This window comes from Astatotilapia calliptera, chromosome 1 (assembly GCF_900246225.1).
Source record: "Astatotilapia calliptera chromosome 1, fAstCal1.2, whole genome shotgun sequence".
NCBI classification, from domain to species: Eukaryota; Metazoa; Chordata; class Actinopteri; order Cichliformes; family Cichlidae; genus Astatotilapia; species Astatotilapia calliptera.
In genome coordinates this window covers 36,034,680-36,056,362 of record NC_039302.1, presented here as the reverse complement: position 1 = coordinate 36,056,362, position 21,683 = coordinate 36,034,680, and the positions used below count along the sequence as shown (strand labels likewise).

General features: G+C 42.7%; 1 protein-coding gene across 3 annotated transcripts in view; it reads left to right on the top strand.

The window, feature by feature from the left end:
• The first annotated feature begins 672 nt into the window (after positions 1 to 672).
• plekhg4 (pleckstrin homology domain containing, family G (with RhoGef domain) member 4) overlaps positions 673 to 21,683 on the top strand; it is a 44,330-nt gene continuing 23,319 nt past the window's right edge. For all 3 annotated transcript variants that reach the window (XM_026176094.1, XM_026176085.1, XM_026176103.1), the window contains exons 1-2: positions 673 to 807; positions 21,014 to 21,211. In XM_026176094.1, the coding sequence (XP_026031879.1) occupies positions 805 to 807; positions 21,014 to 21,211 (201 nt within the window). In that variant the 5' untranslated portion in view covers positions 673 to 804. The remainder of the gene's footprint in view (positions 808 to 21,013; positions 21,212 to 21,683) is intronic.

The following is a 21,683-nucleotide window of genomic DNA, read 5'->3' as shown; positions in this document are numbered from 1 at the left end:
ATAATGGAGTTGGGGCTGATAAACGACACCAGCTTTTTCCTGATACAGAACAAAGAGAAGACTTTAGAACAAACTGCGTCTGTTTGTATTATCAGAGTTTTAAAGTGGGGAAAAAAACGACACACGTCCACTCTAAAGAAATTAAAAGAGATAAAGTTAGCTTGGTATATTGTGTTACAGTTATCACTGTCTTATCGGATCGGTGTGCTGTGTTTATAGCTGGTAATACTGGAAAACAGGCCTGTCACATTCTGAGGAAGGTCCAAGTCACATTGACACAGCACTAAAAATCATGTTTTACTGTGTGGGAAGTTAAAATGAGCTGGAATTGGTTTAGAACGGCTTCTTTGAATCAAACTGTTTTAAGTCTCAGGAACACAATACAGAAAAATAAACCTGCTCGGAGCTATCAAGATTTCCCCTGACAGAGGATCTGTCCTCACCTGCTCCTTGTTGGGTTTTCCTGGGTTTTATTCTGCAGGTTGTGATGAAACTGGATTAACTTTGTTTGGTATTTAAATTATTTATTTTCAGTATTTGTAACTTGAATCTTGTTGATGTACCTTAAGTTCTGCCAGCAGAGAGTGACAGAGAGGTGAGGTGAGGAGGGCAGGGGGAGGATCCAGAGATGCATGATTGGCAGCTGGTGGGCGGGGCTTAACATGTGAGAGGCTAGACTGAGAGTTGCAGTGAATCAGACCTCACCGGAGGCGAGACACACGGCACACAGACAGACAGACGGGAAGAGAGGAGCTAAAATGGTCTTAAACTGGAATACACAGCGACTGACAGCACACTGCAAACATGGTAAGATCACACACTCAGTCTCCAACAGCAGTCTGCAGCACATTGTGTGTGTGTGTGTGTGTGTGTGTGTGTGAGTGTGTGTGTGTGTGTGTGAGTGTGTTTGTGTGGTTTGGAGCAGAGTCTGTGTTCAGCTCAAATAAACCTCTAAATTCAAACCTCTTGAGTTCTGAGTTCAGACTCGCAGCAAAACAGAGAAAAGCAGAATCATCTGTTGGTTCAGCAGTTTAAAATGTCCATGATTGAAAAAGCAAAACAAATGCAATAAAACGAGTATGTAACAGTTCACAAAGACAGCTAAAGTGCAGTAAATAAAAGCAGCAGTAATGGCTTTTTTGGATACACATTTAGTTGGAGTCCCTGTCTTCACCCTCTTGTGTTTTTCCAAACTCTCAGATCTTTATTTTAAAGTTTTTAAGTGTCAGTTTGTGGTTGAAGGTTTCCATAAAAAACCAAAAAACAAACAACCCCCCCCAAAATTATGTATACCAGGACCTTTGTGTGTCTTTAATGAAGAGCTGCAACAACGTGAGGGCTTTTCTCTAGCCTTCAGAGAAACCTGGGGTTAAATGTAAAATGTGGTGATGTTTAATGCATTTAGATGTTGTGGGCTGTCATGATGCTGGTTTGGATTGTACTCCTGTTTTGTCCCTCAGCTCCTCCTGAAATCGGTTGTTTGTTTTGGTCCTGTGGTCAGTGCGTCACCTCTCAGGATTTCCTTATAGGCTTTAAACCTAGTTTGGTTTTCTTACTGAGCTGTTAGTAGATTTGTAGTTTTATTATTGCTGTCAGTTATGACTATTTAGCATCAGATGGACTTTTACCAAAGTAAGATCATTAAGGCCACAACGTCTTAAACTTACTGTAAATGGGAGTCCTCCTCACACACAAGAATAATTATGGAGTTCCACAGGGTTCTATACTAGGACCAATTTTATTTGCATTATGCATGCATTATATTATATTATTTGAAATAAAATACATTTTCATCATTGCTATGAAGATTATATCAAGCTCTATCGATCCATCAATCCACACAACACAAAGTGATTAGATAAATTGCAGGAATATCTTGCTAGCAACAAAGAGTGAGCTGCAAAGTGACTCACTACGAGTGACTCACTTCCTGTGTGGAAGCCCCTTCACAGTTAGGAAGGAGGATTATCCAGGTGGTGCTCATTGGTTAATGACTTAAAGTCACACGTTAGCCAGTAAGCATGCGGCTTCACTGTCTACCCCTCATTTGTCACAGCTAGTGTCACACCTAACATCAGGATGGCAATGGCACAAAAACATCTCTGCCTCGTAATGGATTTAACTGACTGCCTGTTTGTGTCATGCTATAGAAACGTTGTAGTCTGTGTGTAAAGATGGCTTTAATATGGGGGTGAACAGAAGAGTGGTTATCATTTATTTTATGGTAGAACACTTAAATTTGTACCTGTAGTGTTTTTGTAGTTTAGTTCACTCTGGGCTCATTAACTAACATCAGACCCGAGGAGCACATTTTATCACACTCAGAAGAAGGCGAGACAAAGTTTTAGTGAAAGTTCACAGTGTTGGTTTGACCTTCAGTTTGTTCCCAAAGAGCCACAGCAGCGTCCCTCCCTGCAGTACATCCCAGTGCCTGGGAAGTGTAAAAAGAAAAGAAGTGTAACAACACAAAACGGTTTGCCACAGATATCTCTGTCTTTCCCGTGAGCTCTTATTACACTGTACACTGTGAGGTTTCTCACTGCTGGCCAGAAAATTGTACAACATTCCTGTTTTTCCAGTTTTATTAAAGTGTAATAAACAGATCGCTTTGCCTGAACAAAATGCCTGGAACAAAAGTCAGAGGGTAAAAAAGTTTAGTTTATCAAAACCTGAAGACTTTCACGTTAAAGAAGTCCTTTCTTTCAGGGAGTTAAGAGCTTCCTGCTTTCCTGCAGCAGTGAAGTAAATGAAGTGGTGTTAAAAAAGGTGTTAAAAGCTTGTCTGCATGAACGCAGGGTTCCTCCTCCAATCACATTATAATTCAGTGGCTTTATATCAGGTTCACTGGGATTTGTTTGTGGTTTGTAAGTCTTAGAGGAGAAGCTGCTGAGTAAAATGTCATCTGTCGAAGCTTGGATTAACTCAAAATTAATGATCGTGATTTATTATGGACTGAAATGCTTTGTGGGCTTTCAGTGCTTCATTGTTAGACTTCAGAAATGTTGGCTCCCGCTGGAGGTCTTGCCCCTTTTCCTACTATTTTACCTGAGGATTAAATAAAAATAATAAAATTATTTATATATATATATATATATATATATATATATATATATATATATATATATATATATATATATATATATATATATATATATATATATATATATATATATAATGATTTTTATTTATTTTAAATGAAATATCTAAAAATACACAGATTTCTGTGAGGTAATGTGACACAGCCTTGGCTGTATGTGGACCAGTCGTAATAAGTCACCCTTCAAAGGTCCATTTTAATCCAGTAAAAGCCCTGATTGGTCACTCTTCATGACCAGAAGGCTTGAAAATAAGGCCCTGGATCTCATGTCCAGTCTGCTCCGATTGCCACAGTGCAACTTGGTAACAATGGAGATAAATAAGTGTGTGGCTGTTGTTTCAGTGAGTCACATTTTGGAGGCTGAATCACACACACACCTGAGCAGAGATGAAATGTTGTTGCCATGGAGGAGTGTGATTGGGTGTGTTTGACACAAAGGTGAAATATTGCGAGGCTGAAGAACACGTGCTCAGGCATGTTGGGGAACCATAAAGGTTCTGCAGGAGTTAGAACCAGGAGTCCACCAGACAGGAGGTTGTCCTGCTCAACTGTTTTTAAAGCAGAAAATCACTCAGAAAACACTTCAATTACACTACAGTCGCAGCACAGCCATCTTTGGTCAGTTTTCCAGATGTTTTGCTCCGTGTTCCTGTCTCTGAACTGAAGTTGTCCTCACCCCAGCAGCTGACTCAGACTGTGATGTTATGCCATCATGTTTCATCATACTGGTCTGTAATGTCCCTCATGAATGACACGTTTCTAACCGGGTTTATAGCAGTTTGCTTTCTCCCTGGCCTGCAGTCCTCTCTCTGTGATTAGCAGATCAACCCCCTGCTGGGATGACCCAAATGGCACTATGCTGTGATGCGAATCAGTGTTTGAGATTTTGGTGATGCGCACTTATCATCATCTCCATAAACAGCCTATTAAATAAGCAGAAACGCCTAACATTATTCAACACATTCCTGCATTGATTATTTTTATTCTGTAAGATAAAAACATTTAATCTCAGCACATCACAGCTTTCATCTGACAAACTGCCGCTCTGACAGTGCCAGAAGCAACACACAGCCTGACATAACCTCTGCCGGTCTGCACGTGATGTTAGGATAGAGATAAATGTACTCTTTTCCTCAGAGCAACTGTGGAATAAGCTGTGTTTATTTAACTGGATTTAAGGTGAGGGCTCAGTACCCCCTGATCCAAACCCCGAAAACCAACCCAGCATTTGGGGCAAAAAAAGAAAAAGTTCCCGTTAACACTAGGGCTGCCACAAACGATTATTTTGATAGTCGACTAGTCACCGATTATTTTTGCGATTAGTCTACTAATCAGATCATCATCCATTGGACGTACAGCGTACAGCTTATTGCACCAGCAGCATCTGCTCTTATATGACTATCATTAGCTTACAGCTTTAAGTGTTCAAGGTATGTGCTAACTAAAAATAAAGACAAGATGGTAGTTTATTAATTTTTAATGAAATTTGCAGATTGTTTCGGTGAAGTTTAATAAACTCCTTGCTTTCTAAAATATAACAGGACACCGGAGTATATTCTCCAGCGTCTCACACTTCTGATAATCAGCTGTCTGCTTGACAGTTTTAGCTGTGCAAAAACTATAACTTTAATCTCAGCCAAACCGATTTACTCAGGAACAAATAAAATACTAAAGAAAGCCAAACAATAACATTTTGAAGTTATCTAAGTGACTCATATATGTTTAACCTGACTAGCGAAAGACGGCGGTGGGTTTGAAAACGATTTGCCGGGAGTCCGGTGTTCTCACCGGCTCTAGTGACCTAGCCCCCGGCTAGCTAACGAGCTAGTGGGTAACAGACGTCTCCGAAAACGTCGGAGCGCTTTTGAAAATATGTGGTGTCCTGATAAACTGAGCAGATATTTGAGGTTTACACAGCTACATTCTTGCCTGAACATATGTTAAACGTTTATATTGTGACCAAGAAAGAATAATAAGAGTAAAGTTAAAACTAACTAGCTGCCGCCATTGTTGACAACTGCACTATGAATTCTGGGACACAGCTTCTTCTTCTTCGGGGTTTAACGGCAGCTGGCATCCTTGTACATGCAGTGCTGCCATCTTCTGTTTCAGTCCGTTATTACACTCTTAAATCCTTCTACTCATTCCTGCGTCCTTTGTGATCTTACAAAGCTTCAAACGATGCGTCGACTATTAAATTAGTCGTCGACGATTTTAATAGTCGACATAATCGTGACTAGTCGACTAATCGTGGCAGCCCTAGTTAACGCACACACTAAAAATTATTTCAGTTTTTCCCCAAAAGCCTTTTTATTTTTCTCAAACAGTGGGGTTAGGGTTACTCCTCGTCATTGATGCCTTGGACCTCACACGGGTTAAATTGAGATATAAAGATCAGCGGATGTGTTCAGGCTCTTCCTGCGACACCGTCTTTTTACCCAGCAGACCCTTGACAAGCCCAAACGCCTCTGATTTACAGAGCCTTGAAGCTCTGCAGGAATGTTTGAGGAACTCAGATAATGGACTCGCACTGATGGAGGTTACAGACAGAAAACAAGGTGTGGTCATGGATCGTTGACATTCTTACAACAAACATGTCACAGATAAGCCTCAGTGTAATTCAAGATAATTAGTTTGGGTGATTTAAAAAAAAAAAAAAAAGATTTCATGACATGAGATTTGGTAATACTTCTTAAAACGGTTAAAGAAATCCGCTTCCAGTAAACAGGATTTGATGGAAGAGGTTTCCATGAGCGGGCTGCTCATCTTGCGTATCGGGTTTAACACACTGACCCAGTGGGCTTCACTTCACCGCCTGATGGAAGCTGTTTTTCACGCTGCCTCTCGGGTCAGATGTCAGAGGAAAAAAGCTCAGCCTTTGAACCTGCAGGCTGCAGCTCAGCCGGAAATGTTTTTATCTCTTGGGACTCGTCAGCGATAGGAAGTGGTCGTCGTCCGCGGTGTTGAGTGCTGCGTTGTTGGGATGGACCCGCGGCGATGCGCTTCGGAGGAGGCAGCACAAAGAGCCAGTGTTCCTGCAGGTCCTCACCGTACCTCAGCACCCTGTCATCTTCCTGCCCCAGCCTGCCTGAAACATGAAGCCTCTTCCCCCTCCCTTCACCCTCAACTCCGTCTGGGAAAACACCCCTCCACCGAAGAACACGCTACCTGAATATAACACCCGTAAAATAAGATTCCCCCCCAGGCCAATAAATTCTCTGACCTACTTCAGTGTGAGGTGAATCCTGCCACACATGCAGAGAGCTTCAGGGTCCCTCATGTGGGATATTAGATCCATTTCATTGTTTTCCACTTACAAACTTTACATGGGTGGTCCACTGCACTATAATTCCCTACTCGTTTTAGCATTTTTGTCTTCATCTTATTATCTTCATTCATCATGCAGGATCCAAACAACACTTGATTAAAAAGTTCAGTCACAGCTGAGCAGCCGGTCCCAGCTTTTTCTTGTCGTGCATTTTCTCTAAAGGCTCTGTGGCAGGTTGCTGTCGTGGCAGTTCATGATATCATTCAGCTGCCCAGAGAGGATGCTGATCATCCTGACAGACTCCAACTCCACCACTTTGGACTGCAGCTGGTGATTCTAGGCCTGTGTCTGCTCTCATATTCGCTATCACTTATGAATGATCGTAGGTGTTTTTTGTTTTGTTTTTTTGTTTTTTTTCATATGGATCCTATGTGTTGGAATTTCTTTTAAGAAAAAATTAAATGGTAAATTGAATGTATGTTTGATACTTGATAATGTATATCAAGTATCAAACTTTTTAAACTTCTTTTTAATGACTTTTTACAACCTGTTTTTATAAATGTCAGACTGGTGTAATCAGACTTCAACTGCATTACAGATGTAATCAGTCATAATAATGTTATGTATGTATAATGATGAATAACAGTGCTGAGGCAGAGATGAGTCTGCAGCATGCACAGAGGTAAACGTAGGAGTTGGAGTTACAATCGGTGCATCAGTTGAGTCCTCCGCCAATTTAATGTAAACAGAAGGCGATAAAGTGAGCATGACTGCTTTTCTGGTCTGTAACTGGGCAACTTTAAACAGCCCACATGAAGGCGTTTATGGTGGTATTTACAGTAGCTGCAGCTTTAATGCTGAGCGCAAACGTCTCACGGCTGTCCTAGACCCACTCCTTACATGACTTTATTTAAACCAGCTGGTTTGTCGAGGATTCTTGTGTTCAGTGAAGTTATTTACAAAAGAAAAAAACCCCCTTTGTGTTGTTTTTTTTTTTTGTTAATATGTTTCTTCTCTGTTATATCAGGTTAAATCCACTCAGATTATGTATCTGTGGACTTGTTTGGTGACTTTTTACCTTTGAGGTGACAGAATTATGACTAGGTGATAATTTGTCTTTAAGATGGACAGATGTGGCTGAAACCGTTTTGGGTCAGTGTGTTATGAAGAACTGTTGGCAGCTTGTTGCAGGCATCTTTGAGTTAACAAAGTCAAAGATGGTGGAAGCACCTGCAGAAATCTGCAGTAGCAGATTAATGGAGTTCAGAAATCTGCTGCTTCTCTGCACTGGAGTTGAAACACATTCAGAATTCACTGAAGGTCGTTTGAGGGAAAACATATTGTCGGCGCATCAGAGAGAGGCTTTCAATTAATCTGCATTGTTTCTGTTTACAGTCCTACCTGCTGCCACTTGAACGTAAGCCGCCCCATCCTGCAGACAGACTTCCTTCATGTCCTGTCTGTAGTTTGGGGTTTAAGGGTGCAGCAGTGTTCATCATGCTGCAGGTTGAGCTTCAGTTTTGGCTCAGTTTGCTGCAGTAATAATTAGCATGTGAAGCAAACATGAGGAACACCTTTGATGTGGGATACTGGGGTTTTGTAATGTGATACACAGATGAACCATGAGGTTTCATGCGGTTGTCCACACCAGATCCTAGACCAGCTTCTGTTGTTAAAAGTCACCTCAGGCTGAGTTTGAAGATGAACTGAAATATTTCGCTCTGACTGTGTGCAGGTACTTGGGACAGCTCACTGTTTTTCTGGCTTTTTGATTTTCTCCTCTTGAGGAGAAGATGTTTCTTGCTTTAGACTTTCCCCCGTCGAGTACCCCTGCAGCCCCTCTGATCCTCTCAATGGTCTGAGTTTAGCTCGGCCCTTAAATCAAATCGTGTCCCACAGGGACCGGCCATTACCTCTTTCCCCTATAAAGGGCCTTGAAGTTGGGCTTTTTGTCCTCCCCACTCAGCCAGCTGAGCTCAGCTTATTGAGCTGCCTGTCAGCTCTTCGCTGTGAGAAACTTGCAAATCTAATCTCATGTTTTAGAAACTCTGTGTGTCAAGGTCACGGCTCTACGCTATCGGTCTGAGCGCTGTGGCGCCGGACGCCGAGACGTTTTTGTTCCCCTTCAGGTTTGAGAAAGGTTTGTGTTCATGTGGGATGGATGGTGGCTCAGCTGCTGCCTGGCCTCATGAAGGTGTGAACTCCTGTGAAAACACTCCACAGGAGGCAGAAACAAAGACCACAGGCAGTGTGAAAGCAAAGTGAAAGGAGTGTTTGCTTTGAAGCCGAGGACCTCGCTGACTTTAGCTGATTTTATATCACGTCTTTGCTGCTTCCAGTTTAGTTTTGTTGCTCAGGCTTTGTTAGTCTGAGTTTTGTTTCTTCTTCTCTAGTTCAATAATGTATACTACAATACAAACACACTTTTAGTTCTGAAGAGTCAAACTGAAGACATTTCCTGATAATCTGCATTTCATTATAAGGCTCTTTCAGACATGTTTGCCTCCCATGAATCTGACAGCGTCTGACCTGAGGGATCATCACGGTCACTTTGTTGTGACATTTTATGCTATTATTATTGTGGCAGATTGTGACTGTCAGTTTTAAGTTGCAGCTTCATCAGAACAACCTGAGGTCTTCCTCTTCTTCTTTTCTCTTCCTTTGTGCTACAATCACAAGAAAGAATATTGATGAGATTTTATTGATACCACAATCCCGTAATTGATTTCTCTAATGAATTTTCTATGGGTAAAAAGTAGCCCTGTGCAGGTTTAAAGTGTCAGTGCAGGTGTATTATTCTCTGTCTGAAGGCAGCGAGGAAACGGATTACCAGGTAGGCTTAACTATGAATGCATATGCTCATGACATCATTATTTTGCAATGCACAACTGTGGAGGAAAGTAAACAAAACTTGCCAGTGCTGACAGAGCTGATAATCTAAGGCATGCAGTAGAATCAGCTTGGTTCCATGACTTGGTATCGGTTCTCTAGTTTTATTTTTTCCTCCATTGAGATCAAAATGTTGAAACGGAGCCTTCCTGAATGGTGTCCAGAGCGTGTGAGTTAAACTCTAGGCTGGTGGTCCCATATCCACTTGCATAACAGCATTTCCGTTTGTGTTTTTACCTTTCGTGCTTTTTGAGTGCATGGAAGGTAAAAACAGAGTTCCAGGTCACTGGAAACAGACCAACTGGAAAACTTCTTCCCAGGTGTGAGATCTGTTTGCAGTGCTAACAGGTGTTGAGAGAAGTTTCAGCTTGTGATGTCGGCGTGAGGGACTCTCATTGGCTGTCGGTGCTTAGGAGTAAGCTTTGTTTTGATGCCAGTTTGATTGGAGTGCTGTGGACGACCTGGCAGATCTGCATTTGCTTTTTCAGTAGCTGATTACCAGCTTTCTTGGCCCTTGTTGCCTCCTGTTAACTTCCTGATGCCTTCCCACTTTGAGTCATGTCGGACTCCGGCAGCAGCAGTAGGCCTCGATTGGCTTTTGGAACTTCCTCTGAAGAATTGAACCTGACTTCTTGGACTGTCTGCACCACACAGCAAGCCTTATTATATCGGTCAGAAAATCCCATCAAATAATTCAAATAGTCACTGTTGATTAAAATATTCACCTGTGGTAACCAAGTGGCATTTTACCAATTAGATGGTGACTTTGAATACCTGAGCAGACTCCGAGCCTGAGGCTGAGGGCTTTGATTTCCTCTGTGTGATTGTGGATGTGCATCTGTAGCATTCCTTTCCTATTATCTGTGGATCGCTGCCTGGTACGTCGTCTCATCTGTCATGTTTTCCTCTCATGATGAGTTTACAGCTGGGATTTTCAGAATAAAGGCATGCTCATTCTGTTCATTCTTGCTCATCATTTGCAGATTAGACAATTAAAGTCTCCTCTGCCTGATACAATCAGACAGATGAGACTTTAATTGTCTTCTACTTTAAACAAGCTGCAACAGGTCACAGCAAACAGAAACAAGTCTCTGAATGAGAAAAAGGCAGTTTGTGGTTAAAGGAAATATTGATGAATGGAGCAGGAGATGAAAAACGACACCGTGGAGCTTCCCGATGCAGACATGCTTTATTATTTTCACACGGGACTTGTGTGACCCGCAGGCCCTGTTAGATTTGTAATCGTTAAGGAAACAGAGGTTGTCTGCATTTGTAATTTCCACATTTCACCAGAGGTCATCAGATAACATGAAGCTGTTGAAAAGGCTTCACAGACCTCTGACGCTGTGCTGTGATGAGGGATGTGGAGCCACAGTGACAGAGGCTGCACATCCCTGTGGGACAATCAAACATCTGTCTAGTTTACCGTGTCGAGGTGTTTTTCTGTTAAGGATCGTCACTGATTTCAAAAGCAGCGTGTTTTGTATCAGGGTGGGCCGTCTGTGGTTAGCCGCATCGCAGCAGCGCAACAGAGGAGAAGGAAAATAGCATCTGATTTTTATCTCCCAGCCACAATCGGCAACATGAACTGTGTGTGTGTCTGTGGTGTGGGTGTTTTTGTTGTGATCAACTGTTGGCTGTGTGTTTCTGCAGAAACCATCTGCACTGAAGGTTTCATAGTGTTCGTCCGGAGTAAGGGAGCCACATCAAATGGATATAAATATGTGAGTGGCATGAGGCTGTTGTTGAACTGTGGTCTTGTGCAAATACAGCTGCAGATATGAGAATATGGATCTTTTTATTTTATGTGCAGAGTGTTGTTTGCATGCAGTGAAGGAGGCCAACACGTACAGTTTTGACAGATTTCTGAGCGCTGTGTACCACGTAAGATTCGAGGTCAGTAAGCACAACCAGAATTCATACATAAGGCACACGGGAAGGGGCACTGTCGATTTTTTTCAGAAAATCAAAGGATTGATTTTAAGTGTGCCTTATTTTCCGAAAAACACGGTAATAACGACGGCCCGCTAGCATGCGCTACCAAAAATAGTGCTTTGGTGCATATCTGACGGACGAACGCCAAACCAGTTTCACACCACTGAAGTTGCAGCATTTTTACAAACCAGTTCTGGTTCATCCGTTTCATACAACCGTCCACTTTCGCCCTTCTCATTCTGCGTCACCGCCATGCTTTTTCCGCCATGTGCGTATGAAAACAAAGGCACCGCGCATGTGTGTTTTACCCATATTCTATCGCGATATTTCATTTTCTTATCGTTGCCTAACGTTATAACGGTATTACCGTGAACGGTATGATATAGCCCAGCCATACTCCAGACTAAGGGCAACTGACGGTCATTTTATTTGTTCCATGTCCAAAAAATGAGAGCAACAGTTGTTACCTTCACTCAGTTTGTAAGTGAACAAACTCACAAATTCAACAGGGATTAAATAATTACTTCCCTCTGCGCACATCACTTCATCCTTTTATTATCATTTCATAGACTTTATTATTGTGGCACAAAACATTGTTTGATGCAAGCAGGACTTAAGAGACCTCGTGCTTTCTTATATATCAACATCACAATGTTCCCTTTCTGCGCCCCTCACATGTGGCTGACTTTGACCAATAGAAGTGCATATCAGGCTTTTCCCTGCAAGGAAATGTAGGAGAAAGGGAAAAATCTCTAGCATTAAAGATACCTTTGAGGTCAGTTTTCTTAATCGGGTGTTTTACTCAATCACTGCCTTGATTGGACAGACTGAGCCTGGTATGAGGTACAGCTTTTTCAGTATCTGGATTGAGCGCGTCTCCGTCGCTGGTTGAATTGGTCTGTGCCGTCAGAAATCTCTACTTTTCCTTTAGCTGACAGCTGGCCTGTCACTGTTCACGTCTCTGGAACGGGGGGGTTAAAAGGTCATATGTCCTGTGGGTCCCTCGCCTATATAGCTCCTCCCTCCCCATGCCATGTTACCATGATTGGTAACTAAAACAGTCATGACCTCTGCTTTGTGGAACCGTGACCCCCTTTTGTGGCTGGGCTGTTTAAACATGTGAACAGTTTCAGCACGCCGCTGACTCCTCCTCCTCCACACCCAACAGGAACTGGTTTGCCGCTGAGCAGTCAGCCGAACAGTTGGAAGGATGAATCATGACCCTCAGGGGAGACACGGGCTGCCACTAACTATTCATAAAACCAGCTGAACCTGAGATATTACATTAGTTTATCTCAGAGGCTCCATCCTGATTATTAAACAGGAGCCCTTTTCTCTTCCATCCACATGCTCATTTAAAAATGGCACCAAGTACTGACAGCAACAGTGAAACTGAAAGAGTAACATCTGAAGAATGAGAGCAAAGCATAACGTGATGGTTGAATGGACATTTCAAATATAGTATGAAGTAGCTACAGAAAAAAGTCTCACAGCAACCAGTAGAGCTGGGCGATAGAACGATAACGATATGTATCGCGATATAACTTTTACTCGATAGAGAAATTAAGCTATCGCGATAGACCTCGCCGCTCTTGTCCTCTTTAAAAAACAAAAAAAACAAAACAAAAAAAAACCAAAAGATCAGCCAATCCAAATTAAGTAGCGCAGAGCCGAACCAATCACAGCCGCAGCGTCACGTCGCGTGACTTGTTACGTACAGCACAAGTGCCAAGCCGCACGTGTGTTTGTTTGGGAAGCAGCCAGCGGGTAATGGAGCCAGCGGGTAATGGAGGAAATGAGTGTGCCGACTAGAAAAATCAACCGAGCGTGACCGAAGAGAAAACAGATGATGGTTCCAACGCCGGAGAGATTGTCGAACGGAAGAGCCATAGAAGTTCCGTAGTGTGAAGGTATTTCGGCTATTTCAAGTCTGACAAAAAACAGAGTAGCTGCACTGTAAATTGTGCCGAAAGCAAGTCTGGAAATACAATAAACTGGTGCATGCGTCACACTGTGCGCCACGTTATTGTTTCTGTGAAATGAATTTCTACAATACTGTTACTGTTAATTCTACTCTCTGCAGTGTTTAAATGCTTACATATACACACAGTTACTGTCCCTCCACACATACGACTCGGTTCTGCTTCTATGCCCCAGCTTTGTTTACTTTTTCCCACCGAGGCTTCTAGACTTCTGATTGGCCAACATTTCTGCACGGTTAGGAATCTAGCGCCACCTGCTGCTTTGGCATGTTCATAGCAGCGTTTTCCTTCATTTCTGCCTTTATGTGTGGACGGGATTATTTTTTAAAACGAAAACGGAAAATCTGCGTTTTCAAAAATACCCGTGTACGTGTGGACGTAGCCTCAGTCTCTGACTGGAAGCGCTAATTCATCATTCGGCTTTTGTCAGACTAAAGTAACTGTTAAAACTGTTTGAAAAGCTCAGCTATACAACAAGGAGAGATTGAGAATTTCCTTTTAGTTCTCAGTTTATTTGATATTGACAAAAGTTAGTCAGTTTTGTCTGTTCTTCTGTAAAACAAACTAAGATTTATTTTTAGAATTAATATTTTGTTTCTAAGTGGAATTGACAATTTAGTTTGTTTCGTTTGTTCTGTTTTGAAACTTAAACGCTTTAGCGGCTGCCTTTTGTGTAGTTTGCAATATTTGCCTTTATTTATCTGAAAAAGTCTCATGTTCCTTAAGTACATCTACCCTGTTGAACTTATTATGGGAAATAAATATTTAAATAAAAACAAGCTGCTGATTATTTCACATTTTACTTGTGAGCAACGGCACATTTAAATCTTACAAATATAGTTATTTGGCTTATATCGTGATAGATATCGTTATCGCCTGAAATGAAAAAAAAACATATCGTGATATGAAAAAATCTCATATCGCCCAGCTCTAGCAACCAGTAATTAGAAACATACCTTAAACACTTAAAGCTGTAAGCTAATGATAGTTATATAAGAGCAGATGCTGCTGGTGCAATAAGCCAGTTTTACGTTCAATGGATGATGATCTGATTAGTCAACTAATCGCAAAAATAATCGGTGACTAGTCGACTATCAAAATAATCGTTTGTGGCAGCCCTATATTTAACACATTTTTCAATAATGAATCATGCTGCTTAACTGTGCGGCACCTCACATTGTGCATTATCAACATTATAGTCCAGACAGATGACGAGCAGTCGTAAATGTTAAAAATGATTTGAAAACATGTTACAACAAAAGATGTTGACGTATTATTAAAATGTGTTAAATTAACATCTGAAAAACTAAAACATTGCGACGGAAAAGTATGGTGCTTTGTGCTGTGCACTGAGAATGATGCAGGCTGTTCAAAAGTTCATGCCAACCATTTCAATAAAAGTTCAAATCTAAAACAATAAATCATCCCGCCATTTTCTTCCTCTTATCTAAAGTCAGGTCGTGGGGGCAGTAGGGAAGCCCAGACTTCCATCTCACCATCTCCTTCTAACGATAACGTTGAGCCTTTCCGAGGCCAGCCTATAAATGTTAGCTCTCCAAATTGCCTTGGTTTCACTCCGGGGCTTCCTACTGGCAGCACATGCCTGGCCGGAACACCTTACCCAGGAGGTGACGGGCTTAGTCCTCTCCTTTTGATGTGGAGGAGTGGTGGCCCTTCCCTGAATGCCTCCCGAATGACTGAACTGCTCACCCGATCGCTAAGGCAGAGCCCATCCACCTTTCGGAGAAAGCTAATTTCCACTACTTGTATCAGAGATATCACTCTAATACTGTTAACAAGAGATCAGACCGAGAATAACAGATTTTTGGCATTTCCCAACAACCATGGACCATCTGGTTGCAGATAGCTGCTTAACATTAAGCATACAATAATGTAGGTGTAATATTTATCCATCCAGCCATTGTTGCCATATGTTCAGGGCTGTCACACTGTGAGAGGCAGGGCATGCTCTGAACAGGTCACCAGACTATCCACTCATCGTTTTTCCCTTACTCTGTTTGGTCACTAACAAGCTGTTAAACTTGAGGGGGCATCACATGATTGGTTAAGTGTAAATATTCCTTATTGGTCCACATATTGCCTGCAGGTTTATGTTTACTGGCTTGCTTACATGCTGTTGCCATTGACAGTGAGTTATTTATAGTGACTTATAGTGTGCTCTATAAAGAATGTGAAGCCCAGCGATTGGCTGGTTGTCAGTAAAATGACGCCTGGTAGTTGATGTCTTTCCTTCAGTTCCTATATCTGCAGTAATAGAGCTCCTGTGGTTTTTCTTCATGCGACCAGCTTTGGACTCCAGTTCCAGCTGGTCGTGGTCTCTGTTGTACAGGCACACTGTCCTCTGTCTTGGTAGCGTGGTGTTATCCAAAGGGGTGGTGAAACGCATGAGGTATGCTGATCAGGTTTGTCTGGTCCCTCCCGTTCCGGTTCACAATACCAAAATAATCTCAGTACAGTAAGCTCAGTAACAGAGTTATCTCTGTTTACTTTGCCTGTTTGATCTCTCCACTGTTCCTACACACCTGGAGCTCGTGAGTCAGACGGCAAACGATTTGTTTAAATCTTGTCTTAAACTCCAGAATTTCACTTTCAGTCCCACGTCGGCCCAATTATTTTAGGCTTTGACCTCCAATATTTCTGCTTGTTTTTCTGTTTCTTCACACTGACACTGAATCCATATCACTGCTCAGCCTGAGGTGCAACACAGGAAGGAGCTTAAACCCACTGGTTTGACCTCTGACCTCCTCCTAATTGGTGTGTTTACGTTGTGAAGTGATCTCAGGAGTGAGACTCTTCTGTTGCTGCACTCCGGATTAGAGGCCGAACTGACTGAAACTCTGTAAATCTGAATGAAAGTAAAAGCAGTGTTTTTATCACAGGACTCTGGTGTGTTGAGGATAATGAAGTTATTATTCAGAGTGGGTGGCCTCTCTCTTTCTCCCATGGGAACCTCTCTCAGCCTGCTTTGATGCGGCCCCCTCCCATCATCCTCCTCACCCTCTCAAAGCAAGCCTGAGCTGCAGTCTTAATACTGTAATCCTCGCTTTTATATACATCGTGATTCCTACAGTCTTTTCATGCCGTTACACAACAGAGTAGGTTTACAGTTTATATCCGCAACATAAAAGATGTGAAGTATGTTTAATGGGTTTACTCCTCCTGGACTGTGTCACTGAGGTTTTCTGGTTCTTGAAACACGTATTAATGCATATTAAGAGTCCTAATGCAGAAAAGGAGAGACCATTAGCTCATCGCACCTCAGAGAAGATGATCTAAACATACGTTAACATACTGGCCTTATTATGATGAGTTAAGAATGTCTATATTTCACATTTTCAAATAGCTCTTACATATGCATGCTGTATTTTCACAGTGCTTTCTTACTTGTAGGCCATAGACAGTATAAGATATGAATGTCGTAAATACGAACTGTCCACGGTTTACAAAACGATCTGAAGTTTGGCGGTGCAGCGATGAATCTGTAAATTTCTGTCGTTGATGAAGCTGCCAGCTTTGTGTCAGTGTCACGTCAGCAGAGACGTCCATCAGTGCCCATTTATTTTCACTCCGGTTGTAACTTTTGGAGCGCTGCTGTGTTTACGATCGGTCTCTGTTTGCATCAGCACTTTAAACTCATGATCGTCCACAACCTGCCGCGGTGCTTTTCAGCAGCACAAAAATCCCCCCCCCGGTCCCCTGTCCCCCTGCACCAGCTGTCATCTGATATCCTGCTGCTAATATTGGCCTCAGTGTTGCATTTGGCTGCCAGTTGTCGCCTGATTCACATCCAGAATATTCAGCCGAGGCTGAAGGGGAACGCTGGCTGAGCAGGACGACACAACTGGAAACTGTTAGTGACATCACCGCAGGGTCAGTTCAACAGGTCTGTGGGCGCTTTGAATACGGCGCAAATACAGCGATAAACAGAAGCGTCAAACTTTACAGTCAGGACAAAGTCAAATAAGGAGAATTTAAACGCTAAAGAAGCTGCTTAGAAAAACAGAAAATAATGTTCAATTTATTTTATTTATTTATTTTTTTGCTGTGATGCAGTGACGTAATCTCTGCATCTGAGACTCATACAGCAGATAAATAAGACTCTGATGTTGATCGTGGTGCTGTCTTACATCACCATCTGTCTGCGCTGTGAAAAAGAAAACACAAACACTCAGTTACACATTCTGTCATATTTGTAGTTTTTACATCTTTCTGATTAAACTATTATGAATTTATTAGCAAATTAGGAATAACCTATGTTGTCAGGACTATATCCATGATTTAGTCAACACTGGTTGTCTTTAAACTGAACTTGGACTTGAGTTCACTGCCGATGTTGTGCTTACATTCAATAGAAAAAGATGCTGGTGCATTAAAAATCATGACATAAGCTTTTGTGACTTAAACAACTGTCACCTGTAAGTCTCCAGTCGTTTAATGCTGGCGCCTGAAGGCACCTGCCTCGTGAGTTCTGCCCTCTGGAGGACAGATGAAGGTAGATTTTCTTTCGCAACTCGGTGTGACTGATGGTATCAGTTTAGTATGAAGACACACTGAAGGCGTCCTTTATCACAGAGACCATGGATGATGCACAAACTCTGTCATGCTGTTATCTGCAGTGATCTGGATTTCTGTAACGGTCCCAGAAATCATCAACAGAATGTGCCGAAGTGTGCAGCTGAGAACGGCGAGCATGTCTCCCATTTTCCCCCTCCCTGCACTGCTACCAGAGACTATCTCAACTGATTTATGTTAAAACTGCTTGATTACAGCAGGAGTCATGCGCTTATTTGGGTCAGTACTTGAATCTGAGTATTCACAAACTTAAACAAGAAGCAGCTTTCACTTAAGAACGTGTTTTACACGAAGCATTTAGAACTTTAAGTGAAATGTGAATGAAAGACGTGTTCATCAGGATGTGACTTTGATCTTGCAATGTGGCGGTTTGTAGCAAAGTGAGAAGTGACTGCTATAAGGGTCAGCACCTCTCAGTCAGAGGCCACATTTCTCTCTTGGAAAATGGTGGATTGCTCCTTCTGGGAATCGAGGAACGTTGCTGCACCAACCAAGGGAGTGCAGGTATCTCTAGAGATGGTGGAGCATGACATGGGTAAGTAGAGGTAGCATGAGGCATTGTACCAGACTGTTGTGGGGAAGAGAAAGTGGAGCCAGTTGATCTTTGTTCCGGCCTTCAACTGTGCTCGTGAGCTGTGGTGGACAAAAGCAGCCAAACTGAGCTCAGCCTTAAATTTTCCAAACAACCCCAACTGGGAGTAAACAACGGGATTGACCTTCAATTCATGAGAGATTACATATCTTGTCTAGTCTGGGAGCAACTTGGATGCCCTGGGAAGAACTGGAAAACATTATTGGGAGGAGATATCTGGAACGTCCTGCTCAGACAGGATAAGGATGGATGGAGGTGAGGATGGTTTTGGACGTGGGTTTGGACTGGACTTGGGCAGCACCGGGCTGCCCCTCCCCCTCTCTCTGTATCTTCCTCTCGCTACACAATGCTGTCAAATAAAGACTTAAAATGCCAAAAATAAACCGGAGAGGGAGAGCTTTTGTAGCAATTATCTTGTTTTCATAACCATCGGATGCCAAAATCGCTCATGACATTAAAATTAGTTGCCCAACCCCAGTCTTATATTAAACTCGCATGCCTCCTTGTAGACTCGGACCAGCTGTTGCCTTTGGTCCCGAAGGCCAGGCGACAGACAGACTCCACTTCAAGCTTCAGCTGATAATCACATGAGCTGCCCTCGTATCCACTTTTAAAGCTTATAAAACAGCTTTTTATGTATTTTACGACAAGTTATGTATCAGTCTTGATTACTGAGTTTCTGTATTTTCTGTTTTATAATGTGCTGCGTTTGTTTAACTTTGCTTGGATGTATAGCTGTAAAGCACTTGGTAAACCTGTTTTTAACTTCATTATAAATACAGTTAATTATCAGGGATGGGCATTTCAGCTATCTGGAACTATTACACTGTTCATTCAAGAACGCGCTCCACCCCAAACCACTCTCCAGTGACGCTGTGCATAGTTCTGTATAGTTGTGCAATTCATCAAAATGTAATCTTGGTTACAATCCTGGTTTCCAGCGACTATGAAAGCAAGACATTTGACATGAAACAATTAAAAGAAGAAAAAAAAGAGAGGCCGTGGCAGGTTTCATTCAACTCATGCCAAAACCTCTTTTTCCTTTATTTTTCTGACACTTGGCACTCCATCCCACCACACTTTACCCTGGTGTGTTGGTGTGTTGAGCTGTGTTAGCGTCACCTTTATTTCCATAGAAACGTCCTTCCTGGCGGTGCTAAAAACACAGGAAAATATGAAAAGGGTTTTCTTTTTTAATATTTAAAACTGAATGCCGATAACTGTCCACTGCAGATCTTTAATGGTCTCTGTTGTGTTACTTCCTCTTCACGGTGAAGAGTTGGTTGAAAATTAGATTTTCTTATCGCTTCCTTGCTGGTTTGTAGCTGCAGGTGCTTCTCAGGTGCTGCACAGCGGCGACCTGCTGCTCCTGGATCGTTAACGACAGGAAAAGGAGGAAAACTGAGCTTATTTGTCTGTGTGAGTGAAGCCGACGCTGAGGGTGGAGCTGCCAGTCAGTGTGCTTCTGCCTGGAATGTTAGACATGTTGAATTAAAGAGGAGGCATGGACGCACGCACCTCAGAGGGCTGTCTGGAGCCAGACGGGGTGCGGATATTTTTACCTGACCAGTCGCCGCTACTTCCAGACCAGTGGATCCAGTTACCGCTGCAGACGGGGCCTCCCAGCCACACCTCCAGGGCCTGCCTTCTGTGCTTGGCCTTAAACATTAATCAAATGTGTCAATTGGAAGCACATGAGTGTGAGAGCAGCTTTACGGACACACGACAGCTGACTGTGGAGGTGCAGCACACTCGCATGACGTGTGGTCATAGCGGGAGAGGAAGCTGCTGTGGTCTCCGAGGCGATCCGATCAGTCCCTTTGATCGGTCTGAACAGATGGGAACAGAGGAGCTGTTGTCTGTTCTGGAATGTGATGCAGAGGTGTGGCGTTTTTAAAGACAACAGCTGGATGTTCTGCAGACACACACTCACATGTTCTCTCCTGTATCCTCTGCAGTTTGGGCTGTTCTACTGCTGATTGTGACACACAGCCCAGCATTAAGGCCACATGAGCTGAAACTGATTATTCTTTAATACCATGAAAGCACCTTTTGTTGGTCTGAGCGGCTCATTATAGAGTGATTTGGTTGAGAGACGTCTTTTATCAGCAGTATGATAAAATCAGGACAGAGGAGCCAGAGAGGACTTCCTTAAACTAACAAATAAACAAAACAGTCAGTCTGCATCAGATACTGTACTGTACAGCGCACAGTAAAAGTAAACTTGGAAAGAATTAGGCCTGCACATTGTTTTCAGCGTCAGCGCAACTGTTTTATTATCCGTCTCTTAACGCAGGGTAGTGAGTTTGACAAGTGAGTTTGACATTGCTGTTTTGCAATCTCCACCTTTCAGGAAAACATGCCAGCATTGATTGTTTGATAAGCACAGAGGCATAAAATTCAGATGGTGATGACAATTTGTTACCAGCTCTCAATTTCAATCCACAGTTGAGATGTTATCGTGTCGTCTGAAGCTCAGATTAAAGAAGATTGAAACCTTGTGTGTTTAAAGGTTCTTCTGTAGTGTGTCTGATTTTTTTTGGGATCTGAAAATGTGAAACTCTCATTTGTGGCATCTGTTAAAGTGTAGCAGAGCTCTTAGATTTGCCAGCTGAAATAAATTACCTTTGAAGTAAAACGTCTCATACTCTTTGCAGGACTCTGAATCTTTGGACCGGTGCATCCAGTCGGCTCTGGCAGCCCTCTACCCACCCTTCCAAGCCACATCCCCAACTGTCCTCTGTCAGGTCCTCAGCGTTGTGGAGCGCTGTTACCGAGGAGACGGCCTCCGCTACCTCCTCCACTTCCTGCTGCCGGCAAAGCAGTTCTTACAAAACCTCCAGCAGGATGCCTGTGTGAGTATCTCTGCATTTCCCCGAGTAATCTCGTCACACCTTTAAGCGTCCTTAACTTACGCTCAGTGTCTGTTTGTTGTGGATTCCCTCTGCTGTAGTCTGTTGTTACATCAGGTTGGATGGTGAACACAAGAACAGACAGGAATCTCTGCACAGATTATCACTGTTTCTGAATCAAACGACTCACAGAATATTCGTGTCTGTTCCTGCCTGTCGTACGTGTTCGACTCCAAAGCTCACGTGCTCACTGCTGGGCGTTCACGTCCCGTCAGGTTTGGGGAGGCTCTGCTGCTCTCTAGTTTGCGTGTTTTTCTTCGTGATGCAACTTTTGACTGTAAATGAACAGAAAGATGTCAGACTGTTTGAGGGACTCATTAACTGAGCAGCTACAGCAGCCTAAGTGGATACAGATGTGCCACAGCTGCCAAACATGGACTTTTAAGCACTGTTCTCTTGTTAAAAAATATTAATG